Raw genomic sequence first — 18,092 nt, 5'->3', positions numbered from 1 at the left:
TTCATCTTCATCTCAAAAACATTATCTTGCTGGAGTGCTTTAAGTTCTAATTCTACAATATTGTGATTAGTTGATACCCATTTTTCTTTTAAAATCTAATATCAATGTTAGAAAATTAATGTGTACTAATTAAAATAAATAAAAAGGTCAAAATTAATATTTTAATAGAATAGTGATATATTTAAAGAATATGTTATTTAGTGTTGTTAAAAAGTAACTAACTAAATTTATAAAAGTAAATTTTCTAATTAAATTTTGATCAAATTTTGTTAAGCCCACTGCTAATGCCCTAAGTAACTATACTCTTCCTAGATCACATTTTTTTTGTTTTTGACAAGTCTATAGTGATTGCATTTGCTCCATTGACAAAATGAAATTATTGTTTTTGGTCGGTGGTCTATTCTTGGTTTTGGCATTTTTAAGAATCTCTTTAGAGATCTTTTGCAAGAAAACGTAAGTCCGTACAGTGTGGATCATAGGGCCTACCGAGGAGTGCAAGGAAGAAAAGCTACGGCTTACAAAACATTTCAACCTGGTTTGACAGATTTGACAATAAATCATAATACACTGCTATTTATTTTACAAACAAATGATTAAATTCAACACAAACAACGAATGAGATGTACAAAACCAAACCCAGAACCTTAATCCTCTGAAAATTGACAACAAACAACACTGAAAGTACCAGGAAACCTTAATCCTTCTGCCCATAACGCCCATCTCAGAAAATGTAAGATCAGGATGAGAAAGAAAACATTGAAAAATAACTACACTTAAGACTATTGACCAAAACTCAAAATCTCGGGGTGAACTATATACACTGACATGATAAATAACCAAAACAAGGGACTTTTTTTTTTTGTGCATAAAATCTCTTTTTAACATGTTTGCCCTGCAATTCAATTGGCAGTAGATCACTAATTACTTCTCTATTGGGTCTATCGTATTAGACCACTGGAATTCTATTTCTAAATTTCGTGAGGGACCACTTTTGCTTTCTGGTAACAGAGTGTACTCACCAGCAACTGCACCCAGCATTACCACCCGATCAATCTGGATTGTCACTTTTCCAAATGAGTTCTGCCATCAGATGATCAAGAGAGAACTGGTTAAGATGCAATTTAATTGAAAATCAAGACTAATAGGAGAGAATATTGTCTCCACATTTATTCTGGGGTTTGCTTTCTCTTTTCATATACCTTCCCCATTTTGCTCTTGTTCTTGCAAGAAATATGAAGCTTTTGGCCCTTTGGAGGGCTTTCAAAGGTCCATGCAAAGCTCTCGTCCCACTCCGGACTTGGACCAGTGGAAACCACCTGATAAGTTTACATTAATGAGAAGTTGCATTGGCGATAAACTGATAAAAGCAGCCACAAATTACTCAAGGGAGACGAAAAGGAAAAGAAAAAGGGAAAGTAACTTGTGACCTAACTGTAAGAGTGACCTAATGATTAAAAGGAATCTCATGAAATACAGCTTTTCTCAGTGCAACGTTGTGAGGAATGCTACAAACTGCTCCGCACAGCCCAAGATTGTCAGTGCAAACATGAATAAAAAAACAAAGGAAGCCCAAAGCAATTATCTTTTTTGGCCTTTGGCCTATGTCCATGCATAGATGATAATAAAATGTACAAAGATGGAAAAACAACACTTTAATCAGATGGCTCCCTCAATTTCACAAACCTCAATCCCCTTTTACACTCAATATAGGAATCTCACAATTTGAAATCCAAAAATGAGAAACAGAAAACTTCATATATAAAACTTGCTCATTTCTAGGAACTCAGTAACATGACAAGTCAGTCAGTGGGTATTTAGACAGGTAGTCAGTACAAAGAGTACGCGGACTTCCTCTTTTTATTGACCAGGACTAGAAAAACTGAAGATAAATTAGCCTTCCCTTGAGATACCAGGTCTGAACGTGCAATTTCAGAACTTTTTTGCATTATTAGCCAACAAGGAACCAATAATAGCTTTCAGTTAGGGAATTAGCTTCATTTCTACGGCATAGATGAGTAATGTATTTAAGAGAAGAATGTTCTCAGACCAAAAAATGTGGAACCTAAAAAAAAACCTGAATGTATATAAAAATCGTATTACCTTGGTTTGCCTGGGAGGACTGTTGCCAAGTGTAAGCTTACAATAAACACTTGGGTTCCCCACTGACTGTTTCATATTGTTACCACGCTTGATTATCACAACCAATGTCCCCGGCAAACACTGCAATAGAAATTCCGCCTTCTCCTGAAACCGAGGAGGGCCAGACTGGATTAGGTATTGCAGCAATGGGATTGCATCTGCTGCGGCTATTGACTGGGCTCTAGAAACTTCGGCCGGGCACGCTGACCAAGCTTGCCTAAGAAGAAAAAGTGCGTCCAAAGCAGCTTCTTGAGTTGCCTCTGACCCAGTTTTGAGGGATGTAATCAGATGGGGAATGCTAAGTGTTGCAGGCTCAGTGGCTCTCAAGCGTGGGAAGTTGCTGAAGAGAGCATTTAGAGATTTCAGATACTCCTCATTCACAGTTCCAGTGGCCCACAAATCCTTTTCAATAGCAGCTGCAAGACACAAGGCCAGGATAATCATATCAGCCAATCCATAACAAAAGGAAGGAAAGCAGGAAAAAAAATCTGCTTGCATGACAGCCTTCCAGTAAAGAAATGCCGCAACAACTGGTACAAGCAACTTTTTAAACCAAATCGAAGAAAGAATTAGCACATTGTAAGCTTATAGAAGGACAAATACTCGCCATATTTCACAGAATGGGTCATGGGGTTAACACTAATAACCTACTGGCCAAACATTCTTATTCAAGTGCTAGTCAACTTGAAAGCAACTGTTTGGAAAGTAACAAAATTTTCTTTGCATATTCCACCACAAAAAAACAAAAAAGAAAAAACAAACAACTGCAAGCACGTGTGCATTTGTTCAGGTGCTACTCCTCTTGACTAAAACCATTAGAAAAGTAGATTATATTTTATTTTGTATATTGTACGAAAACATAATCAATGTAAATGTTTCCATAGAAAGTACCCATAACCCCAACTCCTGTTGCCCTGACAAAAACGAAAAACAAAAAACAAAACAAAAGCACACCTAATTCTGCAACAAGAATAAAGAGAACTTACCAGTTATAGCTCTCACTGTTTCACTAGAAGCGTATTCTTGAATGGTATGATTAGAGAAGAGAAGTTTAACAAACATTGCTGCCTGTATGGACGTATCCGGATCACTCGAACCAATAAGATCTAATACAACCTGTACTCCACCAGCCTCGGCAACTGCTCTTTTATTTGACCGACTGTACATCACAAGGTTTTGCAATGCACATATAGCTACAACTTTCATTTCCTCTGTGGGTTGTTCTTCAAGTACATTAACAAGAGCACGGCAAGCTGAAACAGCATCGGAGCTTCGAGCAAGACTCTCATTCTGAAATAGATCACCAAGGGCCAAAGTTGCCAGTAACCTTGCTTGCTGAGCTTGGGTTTGTGGATCCAAGAGATACTGGGACAATGGTAAAATGGCAGATTTAGTAGCTTTTGTTTCTCTGATCTTCACATTGTTCAACAGTACTTCCAACAGCCTTGCAGCGGTTTCCTCACTCTGATGACACCTCAAAAGTTCCAAAAGTGCCTCTATGGCACCACTTTCAGCCATTGCTTCAGCACTGGTTGCATCATCACTTTCCAACACAAGAAGAGCATTCAATGCACCGATTACTGTGCTCTCTGACCCAGAATGAAGCAACCTGACCAACACAGCAACAGGCACTTCCAAATAAAAGTCAGAACTAAATTGCAGAATACTTGCCAAAACAGAAGAAGCAGATTCCCACAAAGCATGAGGAAGCGAAGGATCAGCTTGCAATATCACTTTAGAAAGTTCATTGACACCACCCTCTTTTGCAATCTCATTTGGCCATGTCACTGCCAGACTTACAAGAGCCTTCACAGCTCTCTGCTGCAGTATGTGTATACCGGAACCAAGAACTCGTATAAGGGGACCAATTACTTGTTGTGTCACCGAATCCTTCTGAAGTCGTTCCTCCGAGAGTAGATGGGATAGAAGCTCAGCCGCCAACTGTTGCACTGCCGAAGCTGGAGAATCAAGTAAAGGGACAAGTGGCTCTATAGCTTGGTGAGAGGTCAGCGTATACTCAGCGCGACACTGTTTATGCTCTAAAATATTGACAAGAACCTGTAATACACTGTGCTGCCCATCAGGCCCAAACTCTGGCCTGGACAGCAACAGAAAAAGGAGCTCAACGACTTTTGCAGCAGATGGTCCTTTAGCAATGCTAGCATTATTGGTCAATATTCGCAGCAGTTCAGCAAAGGCGGAACAGAGAAAATCCGGTGCATCATGGAGGATGTTGAGAACGCTTTCAATTATTCCAGCTTTCACCATTTCCATCTTACAAGCAGGCCTGTCTTTCCCTAACTTCACAAGGGCTCTGGAAATAGCCTCGTGAAGCATGTGATTCCTACCATATAGAAGGCCGACAAGAGGAATAACTGCACCATTTGCAGCAACTAGCTCTGCCAATTGCTCATCATCAACAAGTTTATCCAATGCATGGACAACTGACTGCTGAGCGGGACTGAACTCTGTCACAAGGAGAGAAACCAGAGGCTCAACACAGCGTGCTGAAGCCATCGTGGACCTGATTCTTGTATTTCCAAAAAGAACGCCACACAATTCAGCAGCATCCCCTTTCAGTTCCATTGAACAATTTGATGAAAGGATCTTGCAAAGGACATCCACAGCATTCATTTCAACATCTGCAACAGCAAGGGCTCTTGATGGATTTTCACTCAATAGTCTAACCAATGCAGCAATAGCAGCATGCTGCTCCCTCTCCAAACCCGTATTCAGAATCTCCACCAAGGGTTGAACAGCTTGTCGAGCAGTTTCTGCATTCCTAATATGGTCAGCAGAGAAGAGGCTTTCCAATGCTTTTGCAGCACTATATCTTGCACCCCTACCACCTAAACGTAAAACTGCTACAAGTTGACTGACAGCACCAAATGCAGACTCGTGTCTACGTATTTCAGCACTGCTGAATAGGATCCCTAACAGATCAGTAGCAGCCTCCTCAGTTGCATCTTGTGGACCAAGTGAAAGATACTTGGTCAGTGCTTCCAAAGCTCCTGATTCTACCATTACAATCTTATTTGGTGGACAGTCTTTCGCCAGCTGAGTCAGGAGCCCAAGTGCTAGAAATGGTGCTCCAGGACGATCTGGAATAGGTTTAAGCAGATCGACAAGGGCAGGTATTGCTTTCCTGGAAGTGGCACCAACCCTTATGTCATCTACTCTAAACAACCTCTCAAGAGAGACTTGTTCTGGATATGGCACCAAAGCAAACTCCTCTGAAAGCTGCAGTAGATCATATATGTCAACATCAGCACATCCAAGTAAGGAAATAAGCCCAACTGCAGCCCCAGAATTTGCGACAGATAGAAGAGTTCCTCTGCTACCATTACACACTAAACTGGCAACTGCTTGAGCAGCAAAATATCTGTTTGCTGACTCCTCTGATTTCAACAAATTTGCAAGTACTGGTATACATTTCATGGTTGCATGTGCTCGTATGATCTCTCTATTTTGAAATAAAATTGCTAAAAGTAGAGCACAAACCCAGATGCTGCTATCTTCCTTAAAATCAATCTGCATAGATTAACATGAGAGCAACCACCATTAAATAAGAGGAAAAAACCGTGTATAAACCACACTACAAGATCTCACCATTGCATGCATGACTAAACAGATGGACAGAAAGTAATGTTCTACATAATTGATGCCTTATCACCAATTGGATGCATCATTTTATTTTTTTGTAATAGAAGAATAAGGACAGTTACCTGAATGTACTGAGAAAAGCAATCTGATATTCTATCAGTGAGGACTTCGATAGCTCCAGCCTCCATAATCACAATTTTACTCTTTTCATCATGACAGGCAAGAACAGAAAGAAGCCATATGGCTAGGTTCTCATCAGATATGACCGTTGTTCCCAAATTGGATTTGTCATTCTCAGGTTCTTCTTTAGCATGCCTGTAAATGCTAATGGATTCCTTGACATCATCACCCTTATTTCCCAAAAAAGAAGATTGTCCAGAACTAAGCATTGCAACAAGAGACTGAATAAGATTTGAACACAAGTGTGACTGATTAATATCTTCCACCACTCTTTGGTGATTAACTGTAGCAGCACAAATAAGAAGTGCAGCACCCCCAGTTTTGACATTTGGGTTAGTGGAACCGATAACCCTTCTAGCAATTGAGCATACACATCCAGAGGCACAGGCAACTGTATCACCTAAAACAGTAGGCTGATCCCGGCAAAGCCGTGACAATATTTCAATGGCTTTATCCTGCAACAACGGTGTTGAATTGGCGATAGATAAAACTATTGGGGTGATGCTTTTCGGGAATTCAGCTAAAACTTCCCATGCGGGTTTTATACGCTCACTAGCCCCCTTTGATCTGGACAGAATCGCAAGTGCACCCAGAGCCTCGGATGTGGCAACAGATCCACCAATAGCAGATTCTAGGAAAGAAACTAATGCAAGAACTGTTCCAGCACGATTCACACAGTCAGTTAAGGCAGAATCAATTTGGCGAGAATGAAGCAGACGAGCAATTGCTGCTGCTGCATGTGTCTTTCCAGAAACTGATCCTTCACCCAAAACCCTAGTAGCAGGCAATATAATTTCTCCAGGAACAGCTTTTTCTGATATTTCACAATCTAAAATAAGATTTGCCAGAGCACATGTTGCCAGCTCAGCAACTTCCAGAATGGAAGAGTTAGCAAGCCCAACTAAGGGAAACAATGCATCTCTAGCAACAGCTGCGACATCCCGGTTCTCTTTGATTGAAAGAAATATTGCAGCAAGACAACGCGAGGACTCTACAAGCATGCTTTCGGATTCAGCATTAAGCAGCTTCATGGCCGACCATAGAGTTTTAACAGCTATGCTACTTTCTCGCAGGTCCTTCCTAGTTTCAAAAATTCCAGCTAGAGCTGATGCAGACTTAGCCTGAGTCTCTTCCTTAGTTGAGCTCAAGATTTTTATCATTGTCTCCATTGCATCATTGGCAGCACTACCTTCGCGCAATATATCATTGAGGGGAACCACAGAGAGCATGCTTTTCAAGGCATCCAATACATATACTTTAGATTCAGGTAGATCACTGGTCAGTAATGCAGTGAGCTGGCTGATAGTTGCAGTATCAGATTTGTGGATTAAATGATTCAAAGTCTTTGCAGCAATTTCCTTCCCATTATGGCTTCCATTCTTCAGTAGCCATAACAATGCAGGAACAGCATCAGCACTTTCAACACAAGCACGTATATCTTCACTGTGATTGCATAGGTTCCTAAGGATTGATGCTGAATCTTCCTTGGCTTTTGCAGACCCTGACTCTAGAATTTGGACAAGTGGAGGTATGCCACCAGCAGCAGTGATAGCCCACTTACTTTCATCATTTTCAGTTGATAGAAGGCAAAGTAATGCAACTGCACATTCTTGCTGTTGTTCTGATGAAAGCCCAAGAAGAGAAATTAATAGCTGGACTCCCTCACGGCCTCGCAGGGCACGCCATAGACTGCCTTCATTGTTACAAAGTGTGAGAAGAGCTTTCATAAGCTCATCCTGCACTTCATTGGTGGCCATTGTTATCAAACCAACAAGCAAACGTTTTGCATCAGAATTTGCAAGTTTACTTGAGAGTATGACATTCCCATACAAACTGGCTAGGGCTTCTATTGTTCGCTCCTGCACTAGAAAAGGTAACTGGGGTTTTAACTGCTTAAGCAAAGTCTGCTCAATAACCACAGGATCAGATGCCTTCATAGATTCTGCTTTACTATCATAGATCATCAAAGCTGAAGCTAATGCTCCTAATGTGTCAGCAACTTGAGCAGGTGAAGTGCATGATTCAAGACTTTGACCAAGGCTTGAGATGACATATGACAAACCACCAGAAATGCTTGCTAAAGCACACATGGCATTCTCCTGCAATGCTTGGGCGTACTCGCCCTGCATGAATTCTTTGGAAGGAGCTATAGTAGCATTTATCAGAGCAGGAATACCAGTGGAATTAGCTATCTCCCGCCTTGCTTCTTTACTTTGGGCTGAAAGAGATTTAAGAGCACCTGCAGCTTCTGCTCTGACAGAAGCTTCATTGCCAGGTCCTAATAGGTTGAGAAATTGTTTTGTAGCTTCTGCAGCCAACACTATAGAACAAACAGATGCATCCTCCATCATCATACACGCAAGAAGAAAACACACATTTGCTTGAGTGCTTGACTGTCCCGTTGTCAGCAACTTCACAAGTACATCCACCCCTCCAGCTTGAACTGTTGCAGTCCAGAATCCCTCAGTGCTGCTGGCTAGGTTCTTTAACGCTCCAGTCAATAAGCTATCAACAACATTTCCAGTCTTGTGCCCTTTGGCTAGCTGCTCCCAGAGCACAGGAACAACTCCTTCAGTTGAAAAAATTTTTGATCCAACATGATCCTTGGCGCCACCTTGAGAAACAGCATAAATAGTCTTTGCAGCTGCCACCTGACCATCTACTGAGCTGGACTTGAGCAGACCAAGCAATGGTGGAATGCATCCTCCCAGCAAGACTTTTACCCGTAGCTCATTCTCCTTACAGAGTGAACCTAAAACAGTTGCAGCCTGTATCTTCACTCCGAGTGACCCTGACCGGAGAAGAGAAACAAGTACCGGAACTGCCTGAGAGTGAGATCCAACCGCACTGAAAGCATTTTCACGTGTATCAATAAGTTCCAGCAACTGTCTTAATGAATACTCTTTCTCTTGTACAGATGAGGAACTCTGACGGAGCTGCTCAATGCTTTGAGCAACACTTGCTAAGGTCCCATCTGGATCCTCCATGCTGCTACGCTCTCTGCAAGAGATTTAAGAATGCAAGTTTGATTGGAATCATCATTCTATATAATATCACGAGTTAACATTCTTCACTAACATAATTTTGTGGAAAATGAAAGTGAATCCGCAATGGCAAGCCTTTCTACTAAAGTATAGCATCTAAGCCCAAAATTGGCTCAGTGATAGGGGGCATAAGAGAATAATTCCACCAAAAAAGCGAACTTCAAGAATAAAATAAATGCTTACTTGGCTACTACAGATAGTAAAAACTAGCACTTAAACTGACCTTGAACCCATCTTTATAACAGAATGTGGAGTAGAAGGTTCCGAATCTTGAAATTTGGCATCACCATTTCTTCCCTGCAATCATAAAATGAAAGTGAAGAACAATAGTAGACATATCTCATTGCATTCAATTGACGGTAACAGCAGAAAACCATCCAAAATTAATGAAAACGATGGAAGGACTTTGAGGCAATAGTATCAGAGACTTCGAGACAATACGTAGGGCAGGTTTAATCATGAATGTTCAAGGGGTCCAATGAACATAAGAATCCATTGAAAAATTGAGTTCCAATGAAAACAGATCAAGCATAACAAGTTAAAGGGTTCACATGCTAAGCCTATAAAATAAAATGAAAAAATGCAGGTTTGATCATGCCGTTATTATATTAAGGAAATAAATCCCATTTTAAGTAGCAAACAGGGAAAAAAAATCCCGCATTCTAGAAAACAGTTGCAATTCTGTTCCCAGTCTTTTAAGATTTTGTTAATTACCAAAAATAAACTTTTGGACGCCGAAACTTTAACCAAGACCATTATAGACGGGACATATTGATCAGAATCTCCCAAAAAAATTAAAATGGTGCAGTGGGCGGCCAACGAGAACTCACACATTCAGTTCACACGTATCTTCTACAAAACCCACATATTTGGTTTCAAAACGCGCATATAGCAAGCATGCAAGAAATGAAAATGAATTAATAAAATATAGTTTTTTTTATTATTATAAAAAGAATCGAAGAAGTACCAGATCGTTAGCAGCAAGGCTGCCGCCATTGCTGGCAGCAAGCCTCCAAGCTAGCGCAGCCGCCAGCTTTTGTTACTCCAAGATTCTCAAGCAAATCAATCCAGAAACCTCACCTTCTACAGATCTACCCCTGAGACCCAGTCAGAATATAAAAAAGATTCCTGCCCAAACAACCAAAGAAAACCCCACATGTAAAATTCTAACACCAATCAAGAAAAACACAGATCAGATTATAATAAAAACCGGAAATCCAAAAATCCCAATGCCAATGTGATTCAAGCCATCAGAACATCATAACGTGTGTAAGCCAAGCCATCTACAGCTTTCCGAGCTCACAAAATAGAGAGATTGTCAATATTACTGAATTGCAAACCTCAATCATGCTAGCTACTACAGTACAGATCAATTACTCCACCTCGGTGGCATTTTCTTTTATGCTCTTCTCTGCTATACAATTAAGGAGATATTGTTATAAACTGAAAGCAGACCGCAAAAAACTTGAGTTTAGCATTCATTGGGTTTCCCCCGGTTTTCTCAGCAAGCATGCAGAGTATAAAAGGAATGGAATGGAGGTAAATTATGAGCCTTGATCAGATTTAACTGAATTCGGAGAAGCATGAAGCAGATCGAGTATTAGAGAATGGAAGTCCGAGACCTTTTTGTTGCTCAGTAAATGAAGAATCAAGAAAGCGAGAAAGTGCATGAATCCGGTGCCGGATTTTCGCGTAATCCAACAAAAAGACCTCGGATTTCGCACAATTTAGGATATTGACCAATGCATACGGCTAAATATCACAGAGAGCCAGAGAGACAGCGAAGCAGACCTTCAGAGAGCAGTGGAAGCTGTTTGATGCATCTACGGTTTTGGTAGAAGGGAAGGGGAGAGTGAGAGTGAGAGAGAGTAATTAGCTTGTGTGCCTTTTCTCTTTCTTGGTTTATTATAAGAAACTCAGGGAGAGGGAGAGGGAGAGGGAGAAGGAGAGAGAGAGAGGGTAGCTTCTGGTGATATCACAGCGTCACCAATCACCATTAGAGTACCACCGACAAATATGAAGCAAACCCAGAGCTTGACGGCTTGCTTGGCTTCCGCTTCACTGGCTTTTGGATAAACAGTTTCCTTCTCTTTTTTTTTTTTTTTTTTTTTAAGTTTTTTTATTTAATTGTTTTTTGGATATCATTCTTCTCTTTTTATAATATAAACAAGTTAGAATTGGTTATATGATATACATATATATATATATATATTAATCATGAAATTGGTCTAAATAAGATTCCTAAACTATGTAATCTTCTTTTTATACTGATTTAAAATATTTTATTGTTAGTGTTCTTAAGGCCAAATGCCACTTTCACAACAAAAAAATCTGGGTGATAAATAAAAGTATGGTATTCAAATTCTCAAAAAAGTTGGGTGATATTTAAAAATCATGCATTTAATCTTACAAGGACCTTATGATCTCGGAATGTTTTTCTTTTATATTTTTTTTCAAATCTTTTTAGAAGTGAACAAAAACTCTAAATATGGCACGTGTTAAGGGTTAAATCCAAGTCCTCTTCCTTAATAAATAGAGAAATATATTGTCCTTTTTAGGATTTAGTAGTGGTTTTAAGGCTGTATTTGAATGTTGAGTTCAGTTCAGTTCAGTTGAATTGAGTTCTTTATAAATAGTAATGAGTTGAGTAGTAGAGAGAGTTATGTGGAGTCCATCTAAACTGAATTTAAAATGTGTTTGGATAATAAGATGAATTTAGTACCTTTTATGAAAAATTAAAAAAAATTATGAGTCCCACGTATAAAGATGTTTTAAGTTGAAAAAGATTATGGGTCTTATGTGTAAGAAGGTTTTAAATTGAGATGAGTTTAATAATTTAAAAGTTAGATATTTGAATGTTAGACTCATTTTAAAGTTAGACTAAATTCAACTGAGTTCAACTGAATTTGAAAACCAAGCGCAATCGACTTTAGCATTTGAATCGGACAAGAACTCAAAATGATTTAATTTTAACAAATAACAAATAGTATAGTTCATGATATTTTCTCTTGGTTTAAAAGAAAAATATATTACATGATGGATTGTTAATATAACATAACATTAATAAACACTCCCAACTCCCAAGCATGGCAAGACATTATTCAACAGGCAAATCATCAATGGCCAAACCACCAAAGAATTTACCTCAAATTGAACATATACATTACAATCAAATGCTCCATAGCTTTATGCAGAGTCATATTTGGCTATTCAACAAGAAATCTAATGGTACTCATAAAAGAAAAATACTCATATTTAATAGGAGTAAAGCACAAGTAAGGAATCAAAATCAAGTCTCTTGTCGAAAGGCCCTAAACATCTTTTTGGTCCTAATTCTTCCTTTGTTTCCTTAAAGGAAATGCCATATATTATATTTATTTTATTTTTATTCCACTGTAACATAATATTTTCTATTATTTTTTAAAAAAAGATTATATCCATCAATTACTATTCACTATCACACCCTATACTCTATAAAAAAAATATAGGTGTGAGGTGTGAAAGTAAATAGTGACAGATGCATAAAATTTCTCTTTTAAAATATGTTATTTTAAAAAAATTAATCTAATAGTTCATGCATAATAAGATGGGCATACAATTCATGTATTTATTAACCAAAAATAATTTCTTTTTCCAAAAGAAAAAAAAAATCCCAATTCGAAAATAAAGGAGAAGGGTAATTTGTTTTCACAATTATTCTTATCTCATATCATTTAATCATTATAATTTTTTAAATTTCACATAAAATAAATTAAACAATTTAATTTTTTAAATTTTAAAACAAAAATATATTTTTTAATATTATTTTATTTAATTTTTAATTTTAATTTTAATTCATCTCATCACATATTCCAAAACAATCAAGGCCTTATTTCTTAGAAGAGAAATGCTTTGGATCCTGAATTAGGGATTTAAAAAATATCCTGAATGTGATTTTTTTTTTTTTTACCGAATGATTAAAAAAATATTTTTTAATAATATTATAAATTTTTTATTTTTTTTAAATATTTATAATAATTAAAAAAATACATAAGAAAAATGTTCTATTCGACACACTTTTTAATCCCGAATTAAGACTCATAGCAATACTCTTCTTAAAAACCAAGTCGAGCGAAGCCAACTAAAATTTTATCTGCCCACATTGCATCTCTCTCTCTCTTAGTTGGCTGAGACTATATATCCATTTTTTTTAATGGATAAAAGACAATCATTGGTTAGACAGTAAGACACACCTAATCACGATAAATACATAAATGATTAATCTTCTAAAATCAGTATTTTCTAGAAACTTCGTTGATTAAATAATAAAGATCAGTCTTATAAAAAAACTGTGTAAATATGAAGATTGAGGTTATTTTCAAAGCCATATGATGTAATATTTATTTTTATTTTTTTTGTAATTTGTCCTATATTTTTACAAGTTCTCGATGTGGGACCAGAGAGAGAGATTGGAACAATTTACATCCCTCGATCTGATCTCTCTCTGTGGGGCAGGGCCATGCATATTCCTTCCTTAAAAAATGAAATAAAGAACAAATAATTCGTGGAAATGGCTGTCTCAACACATATGATTGAGACATGCAAGTGAAGTCGTACCAAAAACATGACATGATTTTTTTTTTTTTTTTTCCAGCAAATATAATGGTTGGTGTCATAGATCTTCAGCATTGGATGTTCTCAAAACCCAATTGAATGTTTGGCTGATGTTTGGTCTCCATCAATAGACAGGTGTAAGGATGAACATGAGATGGGCCCTAATGATCAGGGACAGAATTTGGTTTGCTGGATTTGTCCACCCCTATGATGGATATGCCAATCCAAACTTTTTCTTGTCAAAAGACACACCATACTTGGAATACCTTTTTAGCTTGAGACTTCCACAAATAGCACAACCCCTCTCTTTTAAGAACAAGATCACCTAATTCTTTGAAACTCAATACCATCCTTGGGCTCCTTTTAATCATTGTTCTTTTATTATTATTTTATGCGCGCGATATTAAATGATTGATAGATAAGTAAAATATATCGAATAATGTTTTCAATAAACATAAAGTTAACATATACAAGCATTGTTTAATGTCACAAAACTCAATCATGAACACAGTTAAATAAAACTCAAATAATAGTTTGGATTCAGAAATAGGTTGTTGAAATGATTTGTGAATAGTAGAATAAAAGTTGAATTATTTATTATATTTTGTGTGGAAATTTGAAAAAATTATTTTAAAATTTGAAAAAGTTGAATTGTTTATTATATTTTATGTGAGAAATTAAAAAAATTATAATAATAAGATAAAATAAATTAAAATAAGATAAATTGAGATGAATTTTAAATGTAAATAAAGAGAACCTGTTTTATGTGGATTTACAGTCGTGTTGCAACCAAATCGGCAAAAAAAAAGTCCTAATTGTAAGATGTCAGAACGGAAAAGACATGAATTATATTTCAAAAAATCTTCACAACCTCCTAACACTCCACACTCCACATTATTTTTAATTTTTATTATTTTTTTTCTTTTATTAAATATTTATTATATGAATAAAAAATAAAAAATTTGAAATAATTTAAAAAGAATAAACTCAAAAAAAAATTAAAAAAAATATTAAAAATTTAAAAAATTTAAAAAAGTGTGGAGTGTGGAGTGTGGTGGAGGTTGTGTAGCAATCCTCATTATATTTTTCTTATATTTCAAGTACTTTGAACACTATTGTAATCTTATAGCAGGTGAGGTGATGATAAACTTGAAAGAGAATGCGCCCCAACAACTGAACATCACAATATCACATCCCTAGTGTCAGAAGCACCCCACCTTCAATGCTAGCTTTCTTTTATTTGGCAGAAACATGAGATTACAATGTCAAGATCTACCCAACATAACTTGCATATAAAAATGTTAACCCTTCATCATATCAAGATATTCTCAATATTTCATCAAAAATTTTACAAAATTTTTAAAGTTTCACACAAATATCAAAACTATTATCGCCGAAACCTTTCCATCAATAACACTAACTTTAATCCATAAAAAATCCAAGAAAAATTAATCAATGCTAACCCAAGTAATCTAGTGTCAATATTAGATAAAATACAAGAGCATTGAGCTATAGAAAATAACTTACAAAACTTGGAATAAAAAACATAAAAATTGCCGAGATCTCTCTCGGTAAACAATGAAAATTGGCTGAAGTTTGGGAAGTAATGTAAGGGGTGTGGGATATAGATGAAGGCTGACTTAAGTGAGTGAATGAATGATTAAGTGATGTAAGTTTGAATTGTGAATAAGAGGAGGAAAAGCAACTTAAGAGTGTGATTATGGACTTTTAGAATACTTGGAGCTGATTTGAATAGCACTCGACCAAGAACATCAAGAATTGGTTTTTTTTTTTTTTACCTAAATTTGATGTTTTGGCATTTTGTTAATGTAGTAAGTTTAACATTTTTATGGAACGAGCATACTGATGTTTTAGTATGAATTTAGAACTAAGGATGTGATTTTTTTAAGTGTTGCAACAATCGATTTGAGCATATTAGTACGTTAGAAGGACAAATTGCAACAAAAATCATGGTTTTTGCCCTAGAATGGCTCGACCAAGTAGTGTTTCTCCTAGTTGTGCATTGCTTTAAATTTTGTTGATTTGATATTTAGATTTAGGATAAAACTTACATGAGCAATGTAAATTTTGGTAAGATTTAGAGTTCGTATGCAAAATTTTTATTTTATAGGCAAATTTGTAAATTGTAATTTTTCACAAATAGAGAAGTAACTTTGCAATTTTTTCCATAGGCGAGTTATTCTTATATTTCTAAGTGTTTAGTGAGATATTCTAACCTTAGAAAATATCTTATTTCAATTCACATTTTTTTCACGCTATGTTTCACGTTACGCTCATTCATTGTAAGTTAGCTTCTAACTTACTATAGGGATATTTATGTATATGCGATGATAAGACTGTCATTTCTATATTCATCTCGCTGTGCCTACTATGATTTCTATATTATACCATGCCATGTCATCAGTTATCTGTTACACTTTTATCTATTACATGAATGCCATGTCATTATTACATGCCACAAATGTCATGTCATTTGTTACACATTTATCTGTTACATAATGCCATTGTTACATGTCTATTTGTTACATATCACGAATGTCATGCAATCATATCTTTTACACTTTTATCCATCACATGTCACCAATGCCTCGTCATCATGTGTATATATTACATGCAATGAATGTCATGTCATCGGTCAGATAGTTATTTGTTACATGCCATGGATAAATGTTACACATTTATCTGTTACATAATGCCATTGTTACATGTCTATTTGTTACATATCACGAATGTCATGCAATCATATCTTTTACACTTTTATCCATCACATGTCACCAATGCCTCGTCATCATGTGTATATATTACATGCAATGAATGTCATGTCATCGGTCAGATAGTTATTTGTTACATGCCATGGATACATGTCATAAGTCACATGAGGCCATCAATAAATATTTTCTTAGTCAGTCATGCATGTATCACTATGATTGTCCAAGTATCTCCATTGATAATTTATATAAGGTACTTTTGGTATAATCATTCTAACTATTAGAATACCTCTATTAAAATATTCATGATGTACTCATTCTAATTGTTAGAGTATTTCATTAAAATTATTACAAGATACTCCTAACATAATCATTCTGATTGTTAAGGTATCTCCATTAAAATATTTATGGCGGAATCATTATGATTGTCTAAGTATTTCTAACGGAATACGTTGGACTGAGTCATTTTTATTGTGCAAATATTTCTAAAGAAATAACTGGCAAAATCATTATGATTGTCAGGATCTTGCAATCATGTATATTTTTTATCAACAAAATTCAGTTCATGTCAACTTCATGTTCATGCCAATTCCAATTAATGTCAAGTTCAGTTCAGTCAAATCTTGTTAGTCTCGTTATTTTTTTTTCAAGTCAGGCACATGTCATGATATTTGCCAAATCATGTAATGCATATTCACATTCATATCACGCTGCATCAATGCCATTTTACTTTCATGTATGTATATGTATACTGTTGGTAGCTTGGCAGTTTACTTGTTGGTATTTGTAAATAAATCACACTTGGTAGTTTCAACTACTATTCCCCCTAAAATGGTAGACGATGTGTCAAGATTTAGAGAACTCTCGCTTGAAAGACTAGACAAGGTTAAATAGCCCTTAGCGAGAGGACAAGGAACTGATAACTACGGTTATCCACTTTCTGGAAGCAATTTTGGAGATCATATCTGAGTTGCGTGAGCAGCTCAACAATTTAGTATTGTAGATTTATTTCTCAGGCTGTATTTATGGAGCTCTGTCTCAAGTATTTATGTTGTTATTGACCTGTTGGACAAGTGCTGTAACCATTTTGGATATCTGTCACGATGTGAATTTATGAAGATGGTTATATTTTGGGATATAATGCTATCTAGGATGTTGTATTACTTAAAGAAAAAATTATCTACTACGAATATTGCATATTGCTATATGCATGTTAGATGTATTATATCTTTAACTGACATCAACAGGGTATATAATATTGTGTTACATATCCCAACGCTTCAAGTTTCGTCAAATTTCAAGTGGAAGTTGAGGGCATCACATTCATTATTTATGATAATTATTCTAAGTTTGAATTATGAAGAAAGGTGAAGTATGATGTATTAAAAGAGTTTACTTCTCCAAGGTTATTCTTAATTAATTAGATTATGTTTTCTTGGTGGATAATAAATGAGCATGTATGTTTGAAGTTATATGAAAATATTAGGATTTTAGTTTATTCTGGTACAATTTCATAACACTTTGAAAGAAAAGTTCTACTATGATTGTTGCATATTGTTAGATATATGTTAGGTGTATTGCATTTTATCAATCATGAATGAGAGTATGTAACTCTATATTGCATGTCTCAACGCTTTGATCTCCTTTAAAATGTTCGTTGGCTTGCAGGTGGCCTAGAGATGAATACTTAAATTTGATTCTTAACTTTGCGCACTAGTTGCGATAGTGATTAGAGTCGAATTTCCATCTATTGTCTAAAATTATACTCCGAGGGATGCCAAATTGACACATGTTGGCTTTTCAT

At 36.1% G+C, this 18,092-nt stretch overlaps 1 protein-coding gene across 2 annotated transcripts; it reads right to left on the bottom strand.

The window, feature by feature from the left end:
- Positions 1 to 553: 553 nt before the first annotated feature.
- LOC109010170 (protein CELLULOSE SYNTHASE INTERACTIVE 1-like) lies at positions 554 to 11,016 on the bottom strand. Of its 2 annotated transcripts, none has more exons than XM_018990910.2 (8): positions 10,758 to 11,016; positions 9,934 to 10,094; positions 9,190 to 9,263; positions 5,865 to 8,922; positions 3,126 to 5,670; positions 2,101 to 2,555; positions 1,200 to 1,316; positions 554 to 1,080 (listed from the first exon to the last, which is right to left on the bottom strand). In XM_018990910.2, exons 3-8 carry the CDS (start codon positions 9,198 to 9,200, stop codon positions 922 to 924), a joined length of 6,345 nt encoding a protein of 2,114 aa, XP_018846455.2. In that variant the 5' UTR covers positions 9,201 to 9,263; positions 9,934 to 10,094; positions 10,758 to 11,016; the 3' UTR covers positions 554 to 921. The 2 variants fall into 2 exon arrangements, with proteins under 2 accessions (XP_018846455.2, XP_018846456.2); XM_018990911.2 differs by lacking the exon at positions 10,758 to 11,016 and adding an exon at positions 10,589 to 10,733.
- Positions 11,017 to 18,092: the final 7,076 nt, after the last annotated feature.

This window comes from Juglans regia, chromosome 10 (genome assembly GCF_001411555.2).
Source record: "Juglans regia cultivar Chandler chromosome 10, Walnut 2.0, whole genome shotgun sequence".
Taxonomy (NCBI): Eukaryota; Viridiplantae; Streptophyta; class Magnoliopsida; order Fagales; family Juglandaceae; genus Juglans; species Juglans regia.
Note: the sequence above shows the minus strand (reverse complement) of the source record. Positions and strands in the feature narration are given on the sequence as shown.

Coding starts and splice junctions, on each gene's coding strand:
- LOC109010170 (XM_018990910.2), bottom strand. Junction 5,671..5,864: donor GCTTTTCTCAGTACATTCAG/GTAACTGTCCTT, acceptor TAATCTATGCAG/ATTGATTTTAAGGAAGATAG. Junction 2,556..3,125: donor AACAGTGAGAGCTATAACTG/GTAAGTTCTCTT, acceptor TGTGTCTTGCAG/CTGCTATTGAAAAGGATTTG.